This window comes from Balearica regulorum, chromosome 1 (genome assembly GCF_011004875.1).
Source record: "Balearica regulorum gibbericeps isolate bBalReg1 chromosome 1, bBalReg1.pri, whole genome shotgun sequence".
NCBI classification, from domain to species: domain Eukaryota; kingdom Metazoa; phylum Chordata; class Aves; order Gruiformes; family Gruidae; genus Balearica; species Balearica regulorum.
In genome coordinates, this window is record NC_046184.1 from 83,442,491 (window position 1) to 83,469,955 (window position 27,465).

The window sequence follows — 27,465 nt, forward strand, 5'->3', positions numbered from 1 at the left end:
GGCTAGTGCAATACCACGGCAATGATCCACTGTACTCCCTTCTGCTCCCCCCTATTTGTTCAGGTGTCAAAGAATTCCATGTATATTGATGATGAAGTGAGTATGATTTTCCAGGAAGAAAGACATAGAAAGCATGTAAGTTGTGTATGCACACACACTACAAGGATTATTGATAAGCATAATAAAAATAGACACATTGTTACCTTTTACCTTCAACAATATAAATATATATGTTTGTGATCTCATTAAAATACTTCCATGGATGTATACATATAAGTAGTTCTTAGCAAAATGAAAGCCAATCCATTTTCCACAGTGTCTGTGAAACCTCTGCGGCTGGAAAACAAAAAGGCTGGAGTGATTTTCGAAGGGATGTAGTTCTCCCACCATGACTGAATTAAATTTATTCCTTTTTTTGCTCTTCGCTTTTAGGTTCATTTAGCACCTCTTGCCATTTCTTCTCCATCTCTTCTTTGCAACTCAGGAAGGCATCTTCCAAACGCCTCATGGAGTTGGCCAGGTCTGGGTTGGTACGCATGACTACCATGTCATATGCCATCCAGGTTGCCTGCACTACAAACCCAACAGATAACGGCTAAGCCAGGAATTTTGGCTAAATATAAGCAATGGCAGATTTCAATAAACGAATAAAAGACATGAATAATTATCAGTTCAGATCTTATGTCAGAGAAGGCCTGCTGTAAAATAAAGTGGAAACTGCCCACAGTAATACTCAAGATTAAATAAAAGACTGTTCAATATTACTTCTTTATAGATGTCTCAATACTTTAGAATGGAAGTATACTGATGTAAACTACAAAAGGGAGGCAGACACTTTTACCTAAAAATTACAGCAAAATACGTAATCAAAACGAAAGTTTCAACAAATGAAGCAAAGAATCCTCTCTCCAGCCCAGTTAGTCACGAGGCTTGTGTTAGATGAGGAAGAGTAAGACCAATGAGGCAGCAGCATAGAGATGAAAGGTTTTAAGAACAATCTAAATTATTAAATTGATTTTGAAATAAGTATCTGATAGAGTAAATCATTTTAGTCCTTATTTCATACTTTCCCTTTTGCTTTACCATAAATTGACTGTAGTTTTCTCAATGGCACTCATAAATTGTGTTTAATAACAAGTAGTTTAATTAACAGCTTCCATCTATTCTTGTTAGTTGCACACAGTTTCTTATATAATTGTTGCAGAACACGGAGAAGAATATATAATCCTCTCCATGCATACAGGACTAAGATTAAATTTGCAGAGGAGTCTTTATTGTAGCTGAGGAATTAAGCACGTCGTGCACTGACCTGAGAGGTACTATGTATCCCACCATTTTTCATAATTAAATCTCAATTTACATACTATGTTTTAATAATTGTAAATTAAATACCTTAGTATTATTTCTGTTTTCAATCACCAGTCTGAACTGAGCACCCATCACCTATTAATTTTCAATTCTGGGCCACCTGAAACTTCTAGATTATTTGCACACTTTCTCCCAATTAAGAACATTAGGGCATTAGTTGATGGTGATTGTTTCTACTTATTCTATCACATGGAAGTTTACAGCAATAAATACAAATAATAAATGTTCAATGTCTTCACTTTGTAGACAAATCCACATCATTCTTAATAAAGATCTGTACCTGTTAGTTTTTCCATTTCCTCCAGAAGTTTTTCTAAATCCCTATTCAAGTCCTCCACCATCTGTACCATGTTATCGTAGTTTACTTCCTGAGGTTCTGATTCAGCCATCTACAGGGAAAACAGGAATTTCATACTTCATCAATCCCCAGTTGATTTTCACAGTGGAGAGAAAGGAACATTGTAATAAATTTTAAAAAAAACCCAATATATTAAAAATATTCAATTTACATGTGAATTCATTAAGAATTGGACCTTAAAGTCACTTATCACTTTTATGCTACATATTATTTTCAAACCATTTTGAAATTAATTTAAGTAGAGAGAATCACACTCAAATATGCTGTGTTTATGCCAAATAAAGAATTTGATATCAGTAACAACAAAGATCACTTCCAGTTTTAGAAAATTTTATCTGTTATACTGTTACAGTTGTCTTCAAGCTTCTCTCCCAAATGCTTTGATGTAGGGCAATTCCTAATTTTCAAAAAGTTAGATGTAAAATCCCCATTTGTATTCAGTATTTCATACACACATGCTACAGCCAGGTAAGTACATGCACTAAGTTCTGTCACCACATAAGCAGCAAAGTGCCTATGATTTACTAACCTCCGCTTGAGTTGCAGGTAGTAAAATTTCAGGAAGTAAAAATGCTTGGGGCAAAAATATAGATTTAGAGGCCCAACTTACGCAATTAGAAGTTTCAGAACCTTGATATTCACCAAAAATGTGACACACAGCCTTGCCTTTAATTTCCTTTTCTGAAAACTGCTGGTGGATGGGACAAAACTATGGAGGAGATGGAAAAGCTTCACTGTAGTGACTGTACACATCACGCAGCAGGCATAGTTTTTCTCAGCTTTTTGTTTTAGATATGATTCTTACAGTCAGTGGGTATCCATTTTCTGGTTTTTACTGCTGATAAATGTGGAAGGAATGCAAGGGTTTCTAACAGCTTTACAGCATTTTAAAGCAATGTCAAGCCTTATCAAGACGCTGGGTGTTCAAATCAACTGCGTGCCGGCAAACCCTTTACCCCAGAGACCTTAAAAAACCCCAAACCCCTTGTTGTACCCCGACGGGCACGCTTTAACTTCCCACCAGGCCTGCCCCAGGCCCGCAGCGCCGGGGGACCGCGGGGCCGAGCCCGACGGCCGTTTGAGGAGCCGCCCTCAGACGGTGGCCCCTGCCCCCCTGTAACCAGCCCTCACCCCACTGTCCACTCCCTCCCTCCCGAGGGGAAGGTCCTTCCCCCGTTCTCTCCTGCGAGCCCGCCCTGCCGCCTAGCCGGGGTGTCCGGCGGCCCCCGCCAGCGCTTTCTGCCACCCGCTGCGCCGCGCTCCCGCCGCCCGCCTCAGGGGCCCACGGCCGTCGCCAGCGGGGGCGGGGAGAGGAACGCGGGCGGGCACGGGATACAAAAAACCGGCCTTCTGTCCTCTCCGTCCTCTCCTGCCCGCTCTGCCCCCGAGCTCACGAACTCGATTAATTCCGTGTTTCACGAAAACAAGCACTTGCGTGAGGAGTTAGGCGGCCGAGGGACGGGAAGGGGAAAAGCACGGGTTTGCCCCCGGCGCCGCGGCAGGGACGCGCTCCGTGGCTCTGGGCCCGGACTGTGGCCCGGCTCCGTGTCCCGCCACCCTTCTCCATCCAGCGCACTCGCGGCAGGTCCTGGGCCGCGGCACGGCGGGCCCTTCTGCCGGCCTCGCCCATCCCCCTGCCCTCCGGGGCAGGCCGGGCCTCCGGGGCAGCGCCTTGTCCCCTGCCTGCCGCGGTGCCGTAGTTGCCCTTCCCCGGAGGCTGGAGAACAGGAGGTAACTTCTCCCCCTGCTTACGGCCCCCTCTGGCTGTCCCCCAGTCCCACCCGGGCTGTGCTGAGCCCTTTAGGTTAGCCCGGTGCCGGGCCTCCCCTCCCCTTCCTTCACTGCCTGCCCCTGGTTACGGCCAGCTGTCGGCACTGGATGGCCTGTTGTTTCGGGAATTGGCCTGAAAGTAACCCAAAAGTTACGTATTGAGTCCAAAGTTTGAAATTTGGGTGGTGCTTCTGCTTCTTTTCTCTGGGGGTTCATCTTCCTGCCTGCATGATGGAGAGAGACTTCAGACCAGGGCCTGTCATGGCAGGACAAGGCAACAGTTTTAAACTGGAAGAGACTAAAAGTTTAGATTAGATATAAGGAAGAAATTCTCCACTGTGAGGGTGGTGAGGTACTGGAACAGGTTGCCCAGAGAGGTTGTGGATGCCCCATCCCTGGAAGTGTTCAAGGCCAGGCTGGATGGGGCTTTGGGCAACGTGGTCTAGTGGGGGGTGTCCCTGCCTACAGCAGGGGGGTTGGAACTAGATCATCTTTGAGGTCCCTTCCAACCCAAACCATTCTATGGCTCTATGATCTTTGTCTTCATGAAAAAAATATCAGAGAAGGTGTTTGCAGGAATAGGCAAAGAAGAGTTAGAAATATTCTGATGACTGAGCAGCAAGACTCAAAGTTTGTCAAGAGTTTGCTGATACTGGGAATTACCTGGTATGTAGCAGGGTGAGAATCAAGTACCTTCTCTGAATTACTCACTCCCCAAATTGTGTACCATTCCAGATCAATATCCAAACCTTAAATGGTTTGGGCTGTCTCTTGTTCTCCTTTTTCATCCACACAAACACAAAATCAGTCCTGTTTTTAAATGATTGAGTATATTAGCATTCTCACCATGCATGAAACTTACTCATTGCTTGCTATCATCACTTATTTCACTGCCAACTGAGTAGCTGGTTTGAAGATGGCAATCTGTCTTCAAAACAAACACAATGAAGTATTTCTTCACCCAAGTTATATGAATGCTGTGGAATTTATCACAGAGCATTGTGTTGCTAAAGTTTTGCAGGGGTTCAAAAGCAGTTGAGCAAAATCCTTCAAGGTGTATGAAAGAAAAAGTTGTATTTGGCTACATAAATCCATGAACCACAGGCTGCTGGAGGCTGGGGAAAGCATTAGTGGAAGTATCATTTTATGTTGTTATAGTTTGTCATTTCCCTAGGCACTCTCCCTGCCAGCTGTCTAGGCTAATGGACCCTTGGTTTGAGGTGGCACAGTCATTTCTTGGGTAACCCCAGCTCCTAAATTATGTGCCTTCAAGCTGTCTCCCAGATGCTGCTTCCTGCTGTACGTGCTTGTGTATGTGGATAGAAGGCTTATTTTTGTCTAGTGGTGTTGCTTTTTAATACTGCTTCATTACTTTATCAAAACTGCTTCATTACTCTGAAAATCTGGGCAGCAAGTACCACGTACTGTTTATCCACGTAACTCCAATAGCTGAGCAGCCACCTTGCTACTGTAATGCGCTAGAACCCATTTCCAGTGACACTGGCAGGCAGGAACATGTTTTGGTTCAACATATCTTGGCTTATTTGTGATTCTTCTCTACTATAATTAGGACATAGCAATGTGTTAGAGGGTAAATTACAGATGTAAAAATTATATTATTAAATTGAATAGTTCTTAAATATATTTTTATGTAACAGTGTTACAGCTCTTGGTGATACATACTTTCTAGTTCTTCTAAGGTTTCTATGGGTATCCTTTCCAGGGGATTGCTGGCTTCTCTGCTTCTTTTTGTGTGAAGCCTCTAAATTTATTCCATACGGAGACTGGGTGTTTAGGTCATTATAGCTCTGTTCACCAGCTTCTAGGTTTTGCCAAGAGGAACTGGTGGGTTCTTACTGGAAAAATGTGAACAATGTAAAAATGTGGTGGTAAAGAGCAGGAACTTAAAAGCAAAAATTACATATTTAACAAAAACAACGTAAGAAACTGAAAGAGAAAAGGTAAAAGTAGCAGAGGAATATGCAGATTTATTGTGCTCAGGATGTTGGTTGCTCAGGACAGAAGCACGTGGGAACTGGGCAGAGCAGAACTGCATACCTGTGATATGTGTTGCACCTAACTTGCAGTCTAACAGTTCATCTATCTACCCTGGTGTTCTGGGAGAGGCTGTGGCCAAGCTACCAAGTCATGCTGCGGGTAAGTACTGATTTTGGGAGACCAGAGAGCTCCTGCTCAGGGAAGTTATTTCTTTGAAGAAGAGGAAAGCAATGGAATTTAGCCCAAATGTATGGCATCTATCTTCTGACATTTGACCAAGACATGTAAATCAGGAGCTAGGTTACCCTTTATACATGTGATGTCAGTGTAGGGAAAGAGGATTTTAGTACTTGAATTGCTTTACAGAAGTTCTTAGGACCTTGTATTAATTATACAGAGAACCTATGTTCTCTATGCCCTTAACTTAGTTTTTCAGTTGTGTTGAATGAATCCCCAGCTCCTGGGCCTGAAAAATCTGCCAAAGAAACCAAATGGAAAAGCTGTACTTTAGCTTGCTTACAGCATCTAATCAACCTTCAGGATCTTTCCTGAGCATCTGGTTTGAGAAGGGAGGGCTGACCAGGCCAGTGACTGACTGCATGAAACTGTGCAAATGAAATTTTCATTTATATTTAGGAAAATACTTGGGAATGATATGGTCTAATTTGGCAGGAAAGTGGGGGAAAAGACTATTATTAGATGTGCCTAACCCTGAATAGAGGAGGTGCTAGCAAATTACTGGACCTTCAACTGGCTGAAGAAGATTGATACATAATCCTTCAGTCATTTCATTTTTATAAGAAGCTCTTTTTTAAAATTTCTTTTCATTTAATGCTACCCCCTCCTAGCCTTTCTTTCTTTGGGACTTTTTTAAATAACAAAAACTGCAGGAATGAACTTAAAATCACACTAGAATGACCATTTTCAAGAAAAATCTAAATATTAAATAGGCAAACAAATTGTTCTCAAGTCAGAAGACCTGCCATCTTGAGAGGCAAAGCTCATGAGGCAGAACAGAGACTTGGGATAATGATGGGAATTTTTCTTTCACTTCTAGATCATCTGTTCTGATTTTCACCCCATTTGGGGATGAATGACTGGCTTGCAGAAACAAAAGAACAGGTATTGAGCCTTTCAACCTCTCTGGGTTTAGGCTGATCAAAAGATCAGTCACAGTCTTATCAGTATAAGCCAGAGTTTTAAATCTTACGTTAGGATGTGAGTGTAAGTCAGAGACCTTACCACCTCTAAGTTACTGCAGAAAAACTGAATACCACAATGACATTTAAGAAAGGGATCCTTTCATCTGAAACTTGCTTTTTCTGGTCCAGCAGCAGTTATTTGGAGTACACTTACTTTCTGGAAGTTGAACTGCAAAATTAGCACCCTTGTTAACAGTATCAGCACATAGGACAAAGACAGGTTTGTGGTTGAATTGCTGCTTAGCGGCTGTGTGGTTTGGATGGTTGCTAGGTGTTCTATAGCTGTCTTGGAGATAAAGAGGACTTTTTGTTAATAAGACTGCCAGTCTACTGCCTTTCAGTGTGCCTAATCATACTTGCTTAAGGAAAAAACTAGAGAGGACAGAGGCATTTAAACAGGCAGTGTTTTCTTTGTGGATATGCAAACTATGCATGACTTACAGCAAAAGTTTGTTTTTCACAGGACAAAACGTGACAATAAATGACTGCTGTCCCTTAACTAAACAGGGGGAGGGACTTGTGAATCTGTGAGGAAGATTATATAGTCTGAGGCCTGAACTCTGAACCATTAAAATATCTTCTCCAACCAGTCCGACTGGGAGCACAGCAGGGAGATTGGGGAAACTAAGAGCAGCAGAGGTTGCTGCTTTTGCATATGCATACCTTGAATATTAACCCTTTACCTATCCCACTGTTTTTCCTACAGTTGGGGGCTGCAGAAACTGTGAAAGGAGGAGCAAAAGGAGGAAGATTATCCATTTATTTTTAAACAGGAATCTGAATAGGTTCCCCAAGTGCACTTTGAGAAAGTGCCTGTGGAAAGTAACACATTTCAGTAAAGAACTCATTTAAATGAGGAATTGTCCTTTGCATTTTACCCACTTTTTAATGGGGAATGAGGTATAGGACAGATCCCCTGCTCTTTCATGGAGAAAATATTTCAGAGAGTCAGTGCAAGTTAGTATGAGAGTAAGAGGAAGGCTGAAACCAGAGTCTGAGCCTACCCTCTGCAGCTGTAGTCATCTTTCTAGCTCAAGAAAATTTTTAGTCCAAATGCCTCTCCTGGCTTCTCAGGGTATGAAAGTCCCCATGTGTTATGGTCCCGAAACCAGGACAACATCACAGAGCTATTTCACTAATACTATTTTGCCCACTTCTGCCAGTCTCTGTAGAGAGATCAAGCAATGAAGAAAACCACGCCTGGTTTTCACCATTTTGCACACATGGACAGTAAATGCCAGATGGAAGAATAATCCCAGAGAGAAGTTTAAGATATACTGGTATACAGATGTACTGATATGCAGTCTCTCTTACGGATAAATTAACTGTTGTGTTTCAGTATCTAAAGCTATTGCCTCTATCGCAACTAAAATTTTCCCACAACAAAATACTGTATGCAGCACCAAAGTGTTAACAGGAGTAGGTAAGTTTTGCTCAAACAGTTGGCAGAGATCATATCTTCTGCATTTTCCCAAAGCCACCTGCATAGTGGTGTTGATTGTGAAATGAACTTTGTCTCTCAACGATAGGTCTCATATTGTTTCCTCTTGTGATAAAACTCTCCTCTCACATGTTTGAAGTAGGTAAGAAAATAATCTTGTACAGACTCATATAATGAGGAGTCAGGAATCTGAAACTCTTAACACAAGATTTTTCAGTAATAGATGAGGACAATCTTTGAGCTAATGGAGGGAGCCTGCAGGCCAGCTACTGAGACTCACATACATGAGTTGAGTGGGAAGAAAGTCCCCAGAACTAAAATGCCGAGGAACTGAGGTTGCAATGAAGATTACACCACGCAGCTGCTGAGGACTGAGAGCAGCAGCAGAGCACAAGGGTGACCCCAAGGGCATCATAGCAGGAAAAAGTGACAGAGCAAGTTTAAGAACATTATCTGGACTGGTTGGGGACCTCAGAATGGATTTTGAAGGGGGTTTGTAAGTGAGGGTCATTGCCAGGGGTGTGTGGGAGCTCCGTGCTGAACTGGTGGCAGGAAAGGGCAGGGGAGAGCTGATGGCAGGGCTGGAAAATGCTGGCAGAATGCATGGACAGCCCGAGCAGGAGGGATACGAATGAGCAAGGCAGAATGTGAAAAAAAGCCTGCGTTGCCGCTGTCTGTTATAGCATGTTTTGGTATTATTAACCTTTTCTCTCTTTCTTCATTTGCAGATTGTGTTCCTGATAGCTTTTTCAGTGTCTGGAGTCTGAGGGGTTTTGTACAGATTTTCTGTTCCAAGAACCCATTTTTTTCTAAATGTGAACCTGTAATCTGAAGTGTATGATTTCTGTTTGTTACGTTAGCCTATCCCTCTTGATCTGTGTTTGCCTGCCTTTCAAATTATGCTCCAGGTCCCCGCCCGTGGACTCTTTTCTTTGCCTCTGTCATCTGCAGGTGAGCAGCTGGTGCGTGGAAGCCAGGCAGACCCGTTTTACAAGTGTGTGGCTACCTGTCAGTTCCTGTGTTGGACATATACTCACACAATCTCCCTGAGGAGACAGCTGAGAAGACCTTGAGGAATAAGGAATTGACGCTGGTCAGGTCTGGGGTAGGAAAATTAGTGAGGAGGAACTTAGTCATAAGAGTTACAGCCACACAAGGGAACCATCAGCATTATCAGGAGAGGCCTCAGAGAAACTAGGAACTGGCAGCAGGCAAGTTTCAGGAAAAGACTACCGCAGGGCAAGAGAAGTGGTGTAATTCAGGTAAGTGAGTGAAAACACTGCTGGAAGATTAGCTAATGAATATTTTTTTAAAAGGATTTTGATTAACAGAAATGTGACCTGAACTAGGATATAGCTGTACCTTAAAGTCTGTATGTCTGTGTTTGTCTGTATATACATCTGTGCATGTACTTACTGCTTGTATTGAAGTTACTTATAGTTATAAATTTCTTTGAGCATAATGATACTGGAGTTTGAGATAAAGAGATATGTCCTCTACAGCAGGTTTATTTAAACAAAATAACTTCTAGGCACACTTTAAACAGGAAGAAAATAACAAAGGAATTAAGTTTCGTATAAAATTAGTCTCAGTTCACTGAAACAATGCAGGGCGATGCTATGCGTATGTGTGCATGTGTGTATAAATATGTTTGGTGTTTGGTTAAGTAATACATGCCTAGGGCTGGAATCAGAGCTAATTAGCACTTGACTTCCAGCACTGTTGATTGTAAGGAAGCTAACTCTAATTCAGAGTGGTGCAGGTATCTAGATTTTTCTATGTGTTTACCTGTTTGCATGTGTCTGTGTGTGTGTGCATGAGCTACTGATTAAATTATAAACAAAATCTATGTTAAACGCACCAAGAAACATCCAGAAGTTGGGAAATTGTGAAGCTATAGTTTTATACACAGCTTCAGCTCAGTTTCCTTGTTGCTGCACATTTATGAAAGCAGATTCACATTCCATTTCTTTAGCTGTTATGCAGCAATGTGATATCATGCAGTATTTTTATCACACGGTGTTTTTTACAAGAGCCACATGTATGCATGTAGCTCTTTTTGCTTTGAAAAACTCCTTCATTCTTCTTATGTCTTGTCACAGCTTTTGCTGTCACAGTTTTTCAGAGTATCTGTATTGAGTTTGTGCTAGAATTTGATACAGGCTTAGTACTGACAGTTACCACCAAAATCAGAAGTCAGTCAGTAAGAAGGAGACAGAATGGCAGGTGTTTTCAAAAGTAGTGTGTGATTTTGACTACACAAAAGGAAGTCATAGGTAAGAATGTGCTTTTGAGAGTCTGGCCTCTAGACTTTTCAGATTCCAAACAGCCTGCTCACTAAGGGCAGGTTAATGTATTAATCTTTTTAAAAATTATTATTATTTTAACTTTTCTTTTGCAGATTACCTGTGAGGAATAACTTTTTGTGACCTTAATTCAGGGGGAGTGTGATCAAGGTGTGTGTTATTTTTCAGAAACTATAGTAGGCCATGTCTGCATTAGAAAAAAAATATTTTTGTGTTAATCACCGTTCAGTTTCTGTACTGTTTCACACTTCTGTACTCTGACTTCCTCACACTGCACAAATAAATTAATTTTTGTGAGATGATCTGAGTTTAAGCAAAACTTAGCACCATGAGAACTTGCATATCTCCACTGATATGGTGCCAGTTTGGACTAACCTTGTTAGCATAAAAGCACAGCAGTGCAGAGTCCTTCTAGCGACTGCTGACTTTGCCTGTTTTTTCTGCTCCCTTGAAAAGGAGCCAAGTTTGCCCTAAGTAATTCACCTGCTCAGATAGCAGCATGGACCTCATTATTTGCTGTTTTCTCTATGGTCTAGCTCTTCAGAAGTGGTCAGCCTAATTTTCTTTCACTCCCTTAATATGCTTTGGTAACAGCTAGCCTAGGTTTGATGTTCAGGTACTGCTTCTAATTGTGGTCCAAGATAAAATCTTGAGTCACTGTATGTGATTTTTTGAAACACTTTGTTTTCTTATAGGATGTTACAGCTTCCAGCTGTTGGAAAAGTGAGTTAGAGTACCAAATCTTTATAGCTGACACATTATTACAGCCAGTACAGCAAACCGCAGGATATAATCAGTAATCTTTGTTCAGAACAGAAATGAGGTGGCTCTGGTATGTTATAACCTGGATTGACTGGCCAGAATTTCCCATTTTACACAGCTGGAGCTGCTGCTTGATAGCCCAGAGGTGCCTTATGGTGAGAGATGAGATGACTTGATGGGCTAGGGAAACCTTGCAAAATTGTCACGATCTGAGGTTTTCTGAAAGCAGAAGAGGTAGGGTATGTAATCTAACAAATACATAGTTTTCTGCAGAAATATGTTCTTATGGCATCAAGTTGTTAGGCTTGAAACCTGTGGGACTTGCTTTTTTTGTTTTGGATGCTACTTTTAGTAAACTGGTGGACATTACAGGGGAAGAAATCTCAGTTTTGCTGTTTGCTTGTCCATGGTGCTTTTCTTCTCCCTCTTCTCTCACATTCAGTGCCCACAACTGCTCAACTGTCCTGAGCCCACACATCGTGGTTTCACTGTCATTTTGGTTTTTGCAATTCCCTGGTAGCTCCCCTCCCTTTCAGCTGTACAGCCGGGGCAGTGCCCTTGTGCACAGTCATTGCCTAAGCCTTGACTGGTGGCCATGTTCAAAGGTCATATAAAAGAGGAGGAAAATAATAAAAGTAGTACGGAAATGATGACTGGAAAAGCTTAAAGGTATAGTTCTGCCACTGGAAGAAATTAAATAGAAGACATCATGGTTAAAGGATTTATTTTGTCTTTTATCAGTTAGGCAGTATGCTGGACTGAAATGAGTAATTACTCAGCTGTTCTTTACGTGCCTGTAGTCATATTACAGTTGGTCCTCACAATTAGTGTGTGAAAAACACCTGTAAGAATATTTTTATAATAAAATGGTGTGCAGTTAATGCAGGCCAGGAAGTCCGGAGAAATAACTGCATTAACTTCCACATCAGCTCATAGCACAGTTTAATAGGTCTAATGAAGTCCAAATGACTCTTAACCTTTATTTTTATCATATTTAATTAATTTAATCAGTGATTTCTTTAGACAGAATAGCTAATCAGTACTCAGGGATTTACATATTTGCATTGATGATGGGAACTGATGTCAGTTCCCAAGTCAGACATATTCACTGGCAAAACTGTGTATTTACCATGAATATGTACAACATCTTATTTTCCTGAACATGGCAGGAACAAGTAGCAGTCAGGTTCTCTGCGTGCAGTTCTCAAGCTGTCTGTTCCCGTATATTCCATGGACACATAAGACTATATTTCTCTTTCTTTTCAGTCTTCACCACAATGTCTGTCACTTAGGCGTCTTGACTTTTATGTCCTGGCACTTTAAATAGCATAAGTTGAGCCTGATGAGAAATTAAGTCCCTAAAATGTGAGAGAGGATTGTTTATTTTAGGGCAGATCACTTTCCCAGCCCAGTTTACCACATTACTGTGTGAATGTTTGTGCTAGCACTAAGGGGACAGCATACACATGGGAATGAATGACAGAGGACTGGAAAAATCATAGTAAGGCTTATGCTCTGCTGACACAGGGAATGGTTTCACAATCCAGCTTTACACAAATTAGCCGTTCACCACCCTGGGTAGTGGGAGATCCATTTTCCATGTTCCTGCTTCTGGATGTGTGCTCCTGTCACTTCCTTGAGCCTGCGTTGTTGAATTGCTTCGTGAACTAATACCACTCACTAAAATGGCAGGAAATTACCATAGCAAAAGAAAAGTTAGTTTTTGCTGGCTTAGTGGTTTGACTAAGTTTATCAAGTGATCAATTGCACAAGCTGGGAGCTAAACAAGGAGTGGGAAGAGGGCAGAGAGAAGATATACTCCCTTTTTTTGGCATTGGTGAGCACTTAATTCAGCTCAGCTGCATTCACAAAACCATAGTCATATTCAGTATTGGGGCTTCCACAACTGCCACCTTTTAGCTACTTACTCCTGTGCTGGTGTTGCCCTCTGTGCTGTGTCTAAATCGCCAGGGCAACAGATCAGCTTGGCAAACAAACATGGCTGAAAACAGAAACACCACCTTTTTCCCCAGTGTTCATTCTGTTGGCAAACATGCACAGAGGAGCTGTGTCAGTGTAGGGCAGATATAGGGGCTAATTAACTGTCTCCAGGCTGTGAAACTGCTGTGCCATGCACAGTCCACCAGTCTGCTAGTAGCAGTTTGCAAATGCTGTTGACTGCAGGTTAGCTTCTGCTAAGGTTTTGCCTTGTATCTCTCATTGTTTGAGGGTAGCTGCTGCTGCTATTTTCAGATTCCAGGGTCTTCGTTGTATATTAGCTTGGACATGGGGCTTTGGATTCAGATACTAGTCAAAGAAAGGCTCAACTGCCGCCGTTGTTGCAGTCTGCTTGAAACTGTGTAGTATCTGAACATTGTGAATAATACATGGAGCATTGCCCTCTCGGCCACTGAATCTGCCTCGATTCATACTCATTTCCCTCTGCCACAGCAAAAGCACCACATCTCTCCAAATCTGTTTAGTGGAAACCCTGTTCCCTCCTTCTGAGCTGTAGTCAGGGGAACAAGTACCTTTTCAAAACTCATTTACAAAGACCTTCACAGCTCATTTGCTTTCTTGTCACTGTTATTAAAGGTAGGCTTTGGAGTCTGAAACTGAGTGGGAACATACCACCCCTACCTTGAGCCTTGGCATTCTGAAGGACCACTGAAGTGGTCTAGTACTGTGCTCATTACCTGTCGTGCTTGATTTTTGTATTGCACTGCCAACTAGTTTTCTTAAATAAGGTGTTAAGTCACATTGATGTGCTGCACAATAGAAGACCTGATGAAAAAAATGCATGTCCAAGAGAAATAGGAAAGTTCCAGGTTTTGTGTAAACAATGAAAATAATGAGTTTCAACTGGAGGAGGAAATCAGAATAGTCCGAAAGATTAGATAGGCCCAGGCAAGCAGAGCAGACTGTTGAAGCAAATATGGGTTTGAAAGTAGACAATGAAGAGAAATAAAGATTCAACAATTCTAATGAGTGGATTTCAGTGTATGTAAAAGAGTAATAAAAAAACCAGTGGAATTACTAAGATGACATTTACTTGTGATTGCACAAATTGTTCAATGCAAATTCTAAATTGAAGTAACACAGGATAAATAATACAGTATTCATAATCTAGACAGCACTGGTCTTGGTACAATTTAACACCCAGACAAGAAAAATCAGAATTCCAGTGAGGTTTTGAACCCCTTAAGGTATTTTTGTCCCCTTTATCCTGGCTTGATACTGGAAAACTGGCTTCATGTAATAAAATAAATATTTGAGCACTGCCAATATGCTTTCTGTTGTGTGGTGAGTATGCACCCGTACACTGAAAATGTTAGTTCCACATCACCTCCATGTGTCCCCTACTGGTACACTGCAAAAAACATTTGTTAAATGTATAATGTGAGATCTGTGGATTTCTGAGTTACCACTCTTGTTGTGAGGATGGAAATTTAGGAACTGCAATAATGTTGCTGTTAGATGAGTAAGCTGCAGAAAGAGCTAAGTATGAGAATTCATTTGGTCTTGGCCTGGAAAGCAGCACTGAAAGGCACTTCAGAATTATTAAGTGCAATCTCTTTTCCTGCTTCCTGAGTTTTGCAAGAAGATAGACGCAAAGGGTGTAAATGGACTTGTCTAATCAGACTTTTCCAGTGGTAACACCTGTGCGGCTCCATAAGCAACAGTAACAAATAGGAGTGCCAGTGCAAATAAAGCAACAGTGGCTGCCAATGTTGTTATTTCTGGATCCCATAATTCTGCCCTGAGTATGATTAGAAAATGTGGGTGCCACCCACTGGCATCACTGATGGAAGGTGCATAAAAGAATAGGTAGGAATCTTTTTTACAGTGAGGGGACCAGTGTAGACACGGTTGCTGCATCAAAGCTTTTTTCCATGGATCTTTGCAACTGTATGAATGTGTTTCTGTGTAAGTACAAGTTGGTATGCATGTGCTTATACGTACCTGTGCATGCACATCGTTTAAATGTAAGCGTGCATTTCTAGTGAACATCTGTACGAAGTAAGGCCATTAGCTAGTGTTAAGATGGAGCTTGGATTGTGTATGACTCAGATTATACCACATGATTGCTGGCAAATGGTCCTAAAGTCTATTTTCCTGTGATGCCATCATGGCTGTTCATATGTGTCTTTTGTATCTGTGTGTATCTGAAATGTATATGAAGCTAGGACTGTTCCTTTTACAGTAATACCTGTGTAAGTGTGTGTATGATGTGTTACAGCCAAGGTAGGCTGACTTAGCATGCTTGTTTTCAGAGTGTACCTGAAAAGCTTGGTGTTGTTGCTGTATTATTGCTCCTTTGAGTGGATTCATGTTGTAGCCACACCCTGAAGCCACGTGAATTTGCTAGCATATTAAGAATCAAAGGAAATAAAAAATGAAACACACGTTTTGTGATCTTAAAGTGCAGATATATTCCATTTTCCTCTTTCTGTTGCCTCTGTTGTGCCACTGATAAAGCATAATTTCACCCATTAATTTTAAGCATGAGAACAAACTGTTTAATATTTCATCTATCGCCAACTTCCATAAAACCATATTAATATCAGTAAGAATGCCATATATTATTATTAAAATATGCCATTGAGGTTAATTGCCTTGAACTTATAGCTGAAAATAAAGTACCTCCAGGATAAAAGTCCCAATGCCTATAAAATGTTCTAGATGATACTGTTTGTGAAGCTGTTAAGTCTTAAAATTTTTGGCAATATTTATAAAAACAGTGGCTAAGTGTACATGCCTTGCCTTTCAATGTCAGTCATCACTCTTCACCACATCATTGATTTTTGCAATTTAGAAATAGTAGCCCAGGTCCTGTGCTGATGTAAATCAATGCAGTAGACAGAGCCTATTCCTTAGTGTGCCCCTGCTACACTAAGTAGACTATCTTTACTGAGGACGGAAGTCATATGATAATATCAGTAAAGATAGTCTACTTAGTATAGCAGTGGGGCATCTTCTAAAACACGTATGTTGTTCTCCAGAGAAGAAACAAAACCACATACACCTATTTGAACTGAAATACAAATTTCTACATGGGTAATCTCCCCTTGTAATGCAGAACAGCTGAAATTCTACATCAGGGAAGCATTTTGGGAGGCCTGCAGCTGATCTGCAGCCCTGGTGCAACTCAAAGACACTGACATACACTGGTGAATCTAACCCTGTCTGAGTGGGGTTGTACACATGACGCACAATCAGGTTTTGTGGGTGTACGATTGCAGATGCTAAGGGATTAGTGACAGCTGGAAAGGTGCATGCTTGCACAGGCTCTGCATTTTCAACTACAAATGCAGACGAGTTCCAGATGTTGTCCTTCAGATTACTTAGAGACCTGGCAATGTTAAGGAGGTGGTACCAGAGAGCCCTAATGACAAGACCTTTTTCTCCTTGTCTTTGTGGAGCAATAGTACAAGTTGTAGCGGGGGCTGTAGTCAAGAATGACAGACATGCTGTGTGCATGCTGCTGATCTGTTCTTTTGTTATGGACCAGAAGATAAAATGCTGAGCCATTTTGGCATCTAAGAAGTGTGTTAGCTAGGAGTGTACTTGCTTTACATATAATTAAGTTCATGACTATCAATTTTTATGCATATGCCAGCCTTTAGGCCTAAGGGTACTTGATTGCTTGTGAAGCACTGTGGAAGAAGCCTAATCTTAAATTCTCTCTGGTCATGCAGTCTACCATTCATAAGATTTGATAGTGGATATCCTGTATCATTCTCTAAGCCTCGAAGTCCCAGTGTTGCTTCTTCACACAACCGCTGATCATAGGAGTAGAATGTTCCATATTCAGCTCACTTGTTGCTTCATAAATCATCCTTCCTCCTGATAAATTTCATTAATATTCTTTGTCTGTGCAGAAGGCAGAGGTTGGAGACCCACTTGCTTGTAATTGAACATGGCAGGACATGTAAAAAGATTCACACGCATGCTACTGGAATGCAACAGCAATGACAAGCTATGTGGTAAGATTCACAGATTCCTTTAATAAGCTTTCACATGCTGAGCAGGAAGGCCAGCTTTGCTAAAAAGTGGGCCAAGCCCTTTCCCCTCCTCCACCTGCATCCCATCCCACAGAGAAGGATTTGACTGAGCTTTCCCTGCATTGTGTCTCAGGGTAGAAACTTTTAAGGGGATGCAGCCTTTGTGGTGGGATTCATATCACATAATTTTAGCCATTTTAGAGTATGTCTGCTTTGAATGAGACATAATATAGCCATTAAAGATTCCCTGCTGCTTTCCTAAGGACCAGTCTTCTGAGATTTTGATGTAATGACTTTCTGCCATCTATGGGAACTGAAATGTGGTCTTGCCCTATGCAAAAATAGCACCACCTCCAAATCTGGGGGCCTAAGAGAGTTAATTACCTGCAACATCCTTGTTAATTGCAATGTCTTCCAGTCAAATCCAAACCAGGTGACCACTCCCTGTTTTCTTTAAAATGCTCCCTATAATTTTAATGGAAGGAGCTGAACCTGTAATTGCATCTGTATTTGCAATGGCACAGCAATATCCAGCCCTTCCCATCTCCCTGCTATCCTGCCAGCGCTGGCTCTGTTTTACTGGTGGAGGATACTTACATATGGCTACAATTCCTAGCCTCTATTTTAAGGCACCTAAATAAGTGACCTTAGGTGCAGGAGTCCCAGTGATTTCATGCAGTTTGGATACTCAGCACCTTTGAAAAATAGGATGGCATCACTAAGAGTATTCAGTTGGTATTCCAAGGAGCAGAGGATAGATACACATGCTTTTGGGGTTAAAAATTACTGAAATGGGTTATTACTACTTTTATACACAAGTAATGATGTGCATCAGGCAGTGCTGCTTATTCCTTGGCTTCCCATTTTCTTTTTTTGCTGATAGTTGTGCGTGAATATCAGACTGAAGTGATTGTTGTCCCAGTTCTCCTTGTGGGGTTTTTTGTCATCGTGCTAACTGTGATTCTTTGGCTCCACTGTCGAGGGTTGCGAGCAAAGCAGGAGCAATCATCATCGTCTGGACACCAAGGTAACAAAATGACTTTCAGCCATAGGAAAGAGTGTTGGTTTCAGTGGCCAGAAGTCAATCCCATTTCCCCATTGCTTGAGCTGTTAGGCAATAGCGTTTATGAAGAGCTTGAGTGGTATTCAGCAATCCAGTGAACACAGAAAAACTGGGAACCCTGATTTACCCCACTGGCAGTAGTAGTAGTGGAATCTGTCGTATAAATGGATCTGAGAAAACCTAAAGCAACATACCAGTTAGGCTGATTAACATACTGTGGTGACATCACTTGAGAGCTGCAAAGTGTGTAACAGCCTTCTAGACGCTACTGCAAGGAGAGTTTCATTGGGGTAATTATGAGTGACAGTTGTTTTGATGTAGATCACACCTAGTTAATCCATTTTCTATACTGTCATTTAAGAAATTTAATTTCAAGCTTCTGTCTCCCATTTCCTATGGGGACGACAGGAAATAGAATAGGGACTGGTGAGGGGGTAGAGAGGGAAAGGTTTGTTGGTACTGCAAGCACATGTTGCTGTGTAGAAATGAAAATCCAGTTCTGAACTGATTTGGGGTCTGTAGAGGAAAAAGCCTCTTCAGCCTGTATAAAGGGAAACAATTGAGAACAAAGATAAGGCCTTTGTGAGAACACCCCATGCACGTCACTTTCATAACAACTGGTGGTAAAAGAAAATGGTTGTTGCTTCAGCACATGGGAATCAAGTACAAATGCATCTTATCTAGAAAGTTTACATCATTAAATATAGTAGAGATCTCCAGACTCGTTCTGCCGTTTCATCAAATAAAGTAGGAGATAAATTCCTTCACCTCTTCAAGGGCCAGGATAAGTAAGATACAATAACAGTTCCTTACTTTGTCCTGATTTCCAAAACAACATGGAGAAAAAATCAAAGAGGAAGGAAGGACAGGCGTTGCCATCTACTGCAAGAGTTCATCTGTCTGTTTTTTGTGCATCATGTGTATTTGTTTTTGTCAGTGAATGACAAGAATCAGCAGGAGTCTAGCTCAATAGAGAACCGCTATATCCAGCTGAGTGAGACCTCTGTGGAGAGCCTGCTAAATTCTGCATCCTTGACTCTGAAAGAACTGGAGATACCACGAGAGAAACTCTCACCAGGCACCTTGCAGCTGATAAAACATGGCCGCTGTGGGAGCATCTACAGAGCACAACTGGCAATTGGGAACCTTGGGAAGACTAAGACTGTAGTATTGAAAGCCTTACAAGGTGAGGCATGTGGCCTGGATCCACTTTGGTACACATCTCTGTATCAAAGACGTGATGCTGGGCAGAACTTTGCAGTCATTACTGGGCAAGAACAAGCTGTGTTCAGTATCATGTTAGCTAGTCAGAGTGATGTTTTGGTAGGAATGTCTTCGCGGGACTAAAGAAGATTGCAGTTCATGTTGATTTTGAAAGCTACTCACCCTGTTCTTTGCTGTCTCCATTTGGTTGGTTGGTTTGTTTGTGTGTTTGTTTTTCTTTCAGACCTGGCTAGTCCCCAGGAAGTAAAGGATTTCCTGGGAAGGATTAAATTCCATCAAAATCTTGGCCGTCATAAGAACCTGGTTGAACTGGTTGGATGCTGTGTAGACCAGCTCCCACTTTATATGATCATGGAAGATGTGTCTCTTGGTGACCTGTTGACATTTCTATGGACATGTCGGAAGGTGAGTCCAAAGAAGTGATGATTGATAGAATATCTTCTCAAATTCCTTAGGTACATATCTATCCATAAGTCATAGTCCATAAGTCATAGATGATGTTTTTAATGTCTCCATGCATCCATCTATATCAGTCTAAACTATTACCATCCCCCAGAGAATTTCTACACAAGTCTAAACTGGAATAGAATTAGTGGATATCTTGATTTATATGATATAGTTTGGAGAAGTTAACATAATTTTGTACCACAATTTGGTCCTTGCACAGAGGGAGGTGACCCATGCAGTTCTGCTGGTATATATGCTAGGACCTGGTGCTGTTTGTTGCACGTATCAATAACCTAGAAAATGGGATGACAGTGAGGTGATGAAGGTTGCCAATGCCTAGCCAGCAAAGGCAAGGGCTGACCTTGAGGAATTGCAGAAGGATCTTCCAAGACTGAGAGACTGGCCAATAAAAGAACAGATGAAATTCAGCATAGTTAAAAATGAAATGATGCCCACGTAGAAAAGCAATCCTAGCCTCACATATGTAATGATGGCCTCATATCTGCCCATTGCTGACGAGGAGTGAAATCATGGGATGGATTGTATGAAAATGTACAGTCTCCTGAAAATATTAACTCAAGCAAAAAAAAAGGAAACCAAATACTAGGTGTTATTAAGAAAAGCATAGAAACAAAAGTCTGCCATGTCACTATATAAATCCATCATTCTCTTACATCTGGAACACTAAATAGAGAGAGATTGCTCACTGTCTTATTCAGCAGGAGGACAAGGTGGTAGCAAATAAAGATAGGAAGTGCCATGTTCAAAACAAACAAATGGAAGTGGTTCTTCATGAAGTGGGGAGTGACTAATGGAATTCCTTGCCACTGGCTGCTGTGGATATTGAAACTTTACATGGGTTCGAGACAAGAGTGAATACATTCATGGAAGATAACCTTTCAAAGGTTGCTATACGTGTTGAAACCATAACTATTTCAGGAAGTCCTTAAGTTGAAAATAGTTGGGGGCTGGAAAACTACACAGAACACCATTGTGTGCTTACCTTATTCTCTTTCTCTCATCTGGACATCACCTAGGGTCACTGTAACAGGCAGGACAGTAAGAAAGATGCACTGTTAGTCTCATACCACGTAACCATTTGTATGTTATAAATGTGCTTTTCTGTTCATCGTTCTAATTTATAATATATTTTTCATTTATATGTATTGATTGTCATTCTCCACTGTCAATCTGCCCATTTCTGTGTAACCTGTTCATCTCTTCTCCACCCTTAAATGTGTCCACCAGTTGTCTCTAGTGTACTTGTCTTACCCAGCACACCATCCACCCATCAACATCAGCCATCCATGTACCCTTATATTTCAGTCAATTTATGACCAATTGTGAAATTAACTGGGGAAGCATAAGATCAGATAATAGTCATTTTATTAGATTAGAAGGAAGCATTCACCAGTACCCTACAGCTATGGCATTTGTTTAATCCACAGTCTGCTCTTTTGTCCCTAGGATGTAATGACAATGGATGGTATCCCCTATGACCTCACTGAGAGGCAGGTGTATGAAGTTGGACAGCAGGTTGCAGCAGCTCTGGTAAGTCTGCTCACCTTCACTGCATTTTTTTCTTCTTGCTTGATTGCAACACAAGTTTGCATGGTGACATAAGTCTTGCCTTATGCACTGAGGATATGCTTTGTTAAAACTGAGCCAAATATGCTTGCATTGTTTTGGTGAGCATACACCTCTATTCTACAGAGAGGAAGACAGGCACAAACTAAGTGAAAATTTCTGTCAGTTAAAATTCCTTTTAAAATTATCATGATCTCTTTCTTTTCCAACTTTCCAGGCTTACCTTGAACAGAAAAAGTTGTTCCATGGTGACATTGCTGCCAGGAATGTCCTCCTTCATCACAACTTCACTGCTAAGCTCTGTGGTTTGGGCCTGGCCTATGAAACTCACACATATGGTGCCAACTCAGTCACACAGATTGTGCCAGCCAAGTGGCAGGCACCAGAGCGGCTCCTGAAGAAGCCCCCCAGCATCAAGGCAGACATGTATGATTTAATTTTTTGAACTAGAAGTTCATCTGTCTGTCAGGCCTGTCTCTTCCACTCCTTTATGTATCATTTCATGTCCTGAAGTCCACAATAAGGCATATCTAGTCTCAGCATAATGCTCCACTTTATAGCTCATACCTTCTCATTTCTGCAGGTCATGCCTAGTCATTTGTATGTATTTAAGCTAGCTAGTTAGCTAGAACGGAAACTTAACATTGCTTTGTTTTATTTTTTTTTTTCCCAGATGGTCTTTTGGAATTCTACTGTATGAAATGATTACATTAGGTAAGAAGATTTAACGATAATAAAAAAAAAATATAAGGAAGCAGCAAATTAACAAGACCCAAAATCTCAAATTTTAGAATGTAAAGTTGGGCCTTTTAAATAAGCATCCTGTTTTTTCCAACTTGCAAAATCTTGGCAATTCCTTTTAGACTTTGTGTCAGTGTGAATTGTGGTGAGAAAAAAATGGACTTTGATAGGGAAGGAAGACATTCTTACACAGAAGCTGCTATCTGCAACTATTACATTATAGTTTTTCTATTGTTATTCCTTTTGTCCTTTCAGGTGCTCCACCATATCCTGAGGTGCCACCTTCTGAAATGCTATCACACCTGCAGAGACAGAACATTATGAAGCAGCCCTCGAGCTGCCAGCAAGCCATGTAAGCCACCTGCTTTATGAACAATTGAACTTGAGATCTGCAGAGCTAAGTGGAAGTGACACGTACAAAACTAGATCTTAAAGGAGATCTCTGAGTCTAGACTATAGAAACCAGTAACCTGTTAGCTGAGGAGACTTGTTCTCACACGGCTGCCATATCTCCTTACTGGATTCTGCTGCGTGAAACCTTGATTGCCAAAGCCTCACTTTCGTGCTTTTGAAATTTGCTCTTCTTTCTGTTTGTTCTTGTCTGCCCTTGCATTTTGTTGCTCCACTGCTTCCCTGCAAGGTGCAGGACTATTCTGCAGTAATCTTTCTCCTCTAAGTTGTGGGATTCTCCCTGAAATGAATAAAGCATCCATGGGGAAGATCAAAGGCATTATATTTCCTCTTGTGAAGACATAATTTATTGTAATATTCAGAGGCTATTTCATCCATAAGGAATCCTGGTTGCTGTTTCAAAAGGGAAGACCAAACAATCTTTTTGCCTTTTTCCACATTCACAGTTGACATCCTGGCAAACGACTGCATGCCTTTGTCCCCACACATTATTATGTGGTTGCAAATTTCAAAGGGTCACTGAAAGAACTTTATATGAAGCAGAAAAAGGAGGTCTCTAGGCATTTTAAATAGGAGATGACTTGACTGTAGCAAAACTTTGTGTTGGTGCTTCTCATTCTCAATGCTTCCCTACTTCTCCATCTTACAGGTATGGCATCATGAAGTCCTGCTGGCAGTGGAACGCAACTAACCGGCCTTCCCCAGCAGCCCTGATCCGGTCCCTACAAACAGCTGTAAAGACCAGCAATGACCATGCAGTACTGCAGGTGCCTGAGCTAGTGGTGCCTGAACTCTATGCTAATGTTGCTGGTGTTGATGTGCACAGTCTAGTGAGAGAATACACTATATTCTGAAGGACCCTTCCACGTGTTAGGAAAGGAGAAGTCTCTGAGTTTGTCCTTTCTAGACACTTTGCAAGCTCAGAATGAGGTGTATATGTTGGGAGGGATCCCTTTGTGTTTCAAACACCTTATATATATATATCGGATCTCTCCTCCATGCCAGAAACAACAAACTATTATTATTATTTTTAAATCAACCTGTTGATATCATTCTGCCAGTGGTCATTTGGAAGCAAAGTGAGTTTAGGAAGCTGTAGAAAATATCATGAGAAACTTGAGTTAAAGGAGTGTATTGGCTTTGTGTGGCAGGGTTTTGGTAGTGGGGGAGCTGCAGGGGTGGCTTCTATGAGAAGCTGCTAGAAGCTTCCCCCATGTCTGACAGAGCCAATGCCAGCCGGCTCCAAGACAGACCCGCCGCTGGCTAAGGCTGAGCTTGTCAGCAATGTTGGTGGTACCTCTGTGATAATATATTTAAGAAATGGTAAAACGTACTGCACAACAGCAGCAGGAAGAGAGGAGTGAGAAGATGTGAGAGGAACAACTCTGCAGACACCCAGGTCAGTGCAGAAGGAAGGGGAGGAGGTGCTCCAGGCACTGGAGCAGAGATTCCCCTGCAGCCCCTGGAGAAGACCATGGTGAGGCAGGCTGTCCCCCTGCAGCCCATGGAGGATGATGGTGGAGCAGATATCCACCTGCAGCCTGTGGAGGACCCCACACTGGAGCAGGTGAATGCCTGAAGGAGGCTGTGACCCCGTGGGAAGTCTGCACTGGAGCAGGCTCCTGGCAGGACCTGTGGCCCCATGGAGAGGAACCCATGCTGGAGCAGGTTTGCTGGCAGGACTTGTGACCCCATGGGGGACTCACGCTGGAACAGTCTGTTCCTGAAGGACTGTACCCCGTGGAAAGGACCCACACTGGAGCAGGAGCAGAGTGTGAGGAGTCCTCCCCCTGAGGAGGAAGGAGAGGCCGAGACAATGTGTGATGAACTGATCACAACCCCCATTCCCCATCCCCCTGCACCACTGGGGAGGAGGTAGAGAAGGGTTGAGCCTGGGAAGAAGGGAGGGGTACGGGGAAAGTGTTTTAAAATTAAGGGTTTATTTCTCATTATCCTTCTCTGATTGTGATTGGCAATAAATTAAATTAATTTCCCCAAGTCAAGTCTGTTTTGCCTGTGATGGTGAATGATCTCTCCCTGTTCTTACCTTGACCCAGGAGCCTTCCATTACATTTTCTCTCCCCTGCCCAGCTGAGGAGGGGAGTGACAGAGTGGCTTTGGTGGGCATGTGGTGTCCAGCCAGGGTCAACCCACCACAAGGAGGTTTCTGGAAATCTCTCCTCATCGTTTCTGTCCCAGGAAACTCTATCAGTTGGGTATTGAAAAGAGATGTCCTGGGGAGTATGCTATGGGGCACTGCCCTGTAAGAAAAAAATGTACAGAATAGGTAACACAAATGGATAGTCACCTGTCCATTCAGTAAGGACCCATTCAAGACAGTCATGTTCTTGCCTTTTAAGTGTTCAATAAATGTCTGGGATTTCTCCAGTGCTTTATAATCTTAGCTTCCCACGGGAGAATGGGTACTCTATTTCAAAAAACAAAACAAAACACAACCCCCCTGCATATCTGTGGGTGCAGAAGTTGTTACACTAATGTAATGCATCTTCATATAGAGTATGTTTTCCCTGTGGTAGCTGTAGGGCCAAGTGAGTACTCCAAGACAAAAGGTTTATTATCCCATCCTCATCTCAGGAAAAAGTCCTTACAGATCTGAAGTTCTCAGGGATGGTCCTTAACCAATCATTCCTTTGAGCAGAGCAGGTCATTTGTTCATGTGCTTCTCTTTGGAGTTGCTAATTGCTGGGTTAATTGCTTCAGGGTTTTTTGGGTTAATTGCTTCAGGGGGTTTTTTGGGAAATCTGTCTATGGTTATAACAGCTACTGTGAAAACAGGATGAAAATGTTAAGAGTACTCCCAATAAAAAAGGTTGATCTAGAGTAAAACCAACATATGATGAGAATAAACGTGTAGTGACATTGTTGTGTGATTATGGTGAGAATATATTGTAGACTGTACTTACCTCTGTGGTGATTCCTTTGCTATATGACTTCTGCAGTGAGAATCTTGATATTGGACATTACCTTCTTAGCTACCCTGTAACAAGTGTGCCGGTATGTAGCATTTTGTGAATGCTGTGATGATAGCAGAGCTACTTCAAGGTCTTGCATATAAACAACACAGATAACTGGTAATCATATGGAGGATATGAATTTGTGCCCAGTGAGCTCCTGAATATGAACTCAAGCTTCAGCTTAAAATAAGTGTGAGAAATGTTATGTATGTAGTTTTCTTGTAAGCCATTTCTATGCCATGCATTGATCGGTGGATACATTTTGAGTTCCAGACTTGTTTCCACTAACGATTTCAATGACCAGAGTCGTTGCACTTGTGGTTTATGTGAGTGCATATGATTTGACTACTCAGGTAATGGCTGTTCCAGTGCTATTGCAGAAAAGTTAGTAGTGCCGATCCTAAGACTTGCCCTAGGACAGCTGAGGGCTTGAAGTTCCAGTGGAAATGCACCTGTATGTCTTCAGTGTTTGCCTGGAACAGGGTCATGTGTCTTTAATAAAAAAGTGATCTTTTGGCTTCTTCATTATTTATATTTTATAAAACAACATGCACAAAGCTTATCTGAAAATATGTGGTCATTGATTTTAATGAATGTGCAAACTTTGAAAACAATCAGAGGCACTTGAAGTCGTGAACTTTTCTCTGCCTTTCAAAAGAAGCAGAACCAGTCTGTGAAACAAATTTTCTCAACTGACTTCTACTGTTTGTGGTTTCTAAGTTGACAGTGTCTTATTTTTTTCCACTCTAATTATTTTGGCATTTTGAGCAATAAAAGTTCTTGTAAAAAAACCCATAAATGCACATTAAAGGAATAGTTTTACTGTTCTGTGTGAAGAGTGGATTCACTTGATATCACTCCAATTAGCACGACCCTTGTGTGTGTTTGAAGTTGAAGGGCACAGAGACCCGCGAAAGGCTAATTGCAGCCAGTTATATTCATTAGGTTTCAGTCTTTTATGTAGTTGAATCCCTGATAATTTCAGAACAAGTTGCAGGCCTGCAAGGCCCAAATTAGGTGTGTTAACCATGTAGGAAGCAAGACTAAAAAAAGGTGTGAGAAAAGCTAAATGATGGCTCTTCTAAAGGGGAGTTCACCCTGAAGGAAGTCTTCAACCATCACTTTAGATACTAAACATACATAGCTGTAGAAAGGAGCTTAGATTCAGTTTTCCATCAAAATTTATCAGTCTTCTTCCAAAGACACTGTTAAGAAGTTTTCTCTTTTAAATGCAAAATAGCATGAATGGCATGGTTGTTTTTGCTATATCACTTAGGATTTATAAGAAACTACGTTTCTGTCTAGAAATAAAAGTAGTGTTAGTTCATACAGCACGTATATCACCACTATCTACCAGAACATTGTGAACTCCATTAAGGAGCGCTCGGTTAATTTTCTGGCTTTTCTTATGGTGTTGGCTAATTGCCACAGTAATGTCCATAACCACTGTTGCTATAAATCTGGCTTGAAGAATTGAAACATCATCTTTTCAAAACGCTAAAATAACAACATCCTCTTCTCTCTCCCTCATTTGAAAACAGGTTCAAAGCTACCTGGTAGATTTTAAGTCAAATTCACAATTACCAGTCAGATGGTATTATTTTTTTTGTGAACAGACTATTCATTAAAAAACCATTTGCTTGGTTCAAACCTCCCACCCAGGAATGGGATATCCCCAAAGGTTTTGCCAGTGAAAAGTGGGTGTGTTTCAGATACGTAATACAATCTTGGAACCGTGAAGGGCATCCATAGTGCTGCTGCAGACCTGATGAATAATGCATAGTGGTTCATAGGGAGCTTTGTTAAA

At 41.6% G+C, this 27,465-nt stretch overlaps 2 protein-coding genes across 17 annotated transcripts; one reads left to right on the forward strand and one right to left on the reverse strand.

Annotated features, from left to right (window-relative positions):
• Positions 1–204: 204 nt before the first annotated feature.
• Positions 205–2,876, reverse strand: SYCE3 (synaptonemal complex central element protein 3). Of its 3 annotated transcripts, none has more exons than XM_075761777.1 (3): positions 2,858–2,876; positions 1,649–1,757; positions 205–573 (listed from the first exon to the last, which is right to left on the reverse strand). In XM_075761777.1, exons 2-3 carry the CDS (start codon positions 1,755–1,757, stop codon positions 404–406), a joined length of 279 nt encoding a protein of 92 aa, XP_075617892.1. In that variant the 5' UTR covers positions 2,858–2,876; the 3' UTR covers positions 205–403. The 3 variants fall into 3 exon arrangements, with proteins under 3 accessions (XP_075617892.1, XP_075617880.1, XP_075617886.1); XM_075761765.1 differs by lacking the exon at positions 2,858–2,876 and adding an exon at positions 2,369–2,796; XM_075761771.1 differs by lacking the exon at positions 2,858–2,876 and adding an exon at positions 2,337–2,793.
• A 54-nt stretch (positions 2,877–2,930) lies between these two features.
• On the forward strand, positions 2,931–24,682 carry STYK1 (serine/threonine/tyrosine kinase 1). 14 transcript variants are annotated; one of them, XM_075761848.1, is made up of 15 exons: positions 2,931–3,161; positions 5,584–5,653; positions 6,552–6,616; positions 8,866–9,399; positions 10,539–10,593; positions 11,324–11,444; positions 17,088–17,192; positions 18,094–18,237; positions 19,211–19,459; positions 19,721–19,902; positions 21,412–21,495; positions 21,749–21,957; positions 22,205–22,245; positions 22,528–22,624; positions 23,333–24,682. In XM_075761848.1, exons 7-15 carry the CDS (start codon positions 17,126–17,128, stop codon positions 23,535–23,537), a joined length of 1,278 nt encoding a protein of 425 aa, XP_075617963.1. In that variant the 5' UTR covers positions 2,931–3,161; positions 5,584–5,653; positions 6,552–6,616; positions 8,866–9,399; positions 10,539–10,593; positions 11,324–11,444; positions 17,088–17,125; the 3' UTR covers positions 23,538–24,682. The 14 variants fall into 14 exon arrangements, with proteins under 14 accessions (XP_075617963.1, XP_075617972.1, XP_075617937.1 ...); XM_075761854.1 differs by lacking the exon at positions 2,931–3,161 and adding an exon at positions 3,169–3,457 and having other exon boundaries at positions 9,089–9,399; XM_075761857.1 differs by lacking the exon at positions 11,324–11,444.
• Positions 24,683–27,465: the final 2,783 nt, after the last annotated feature.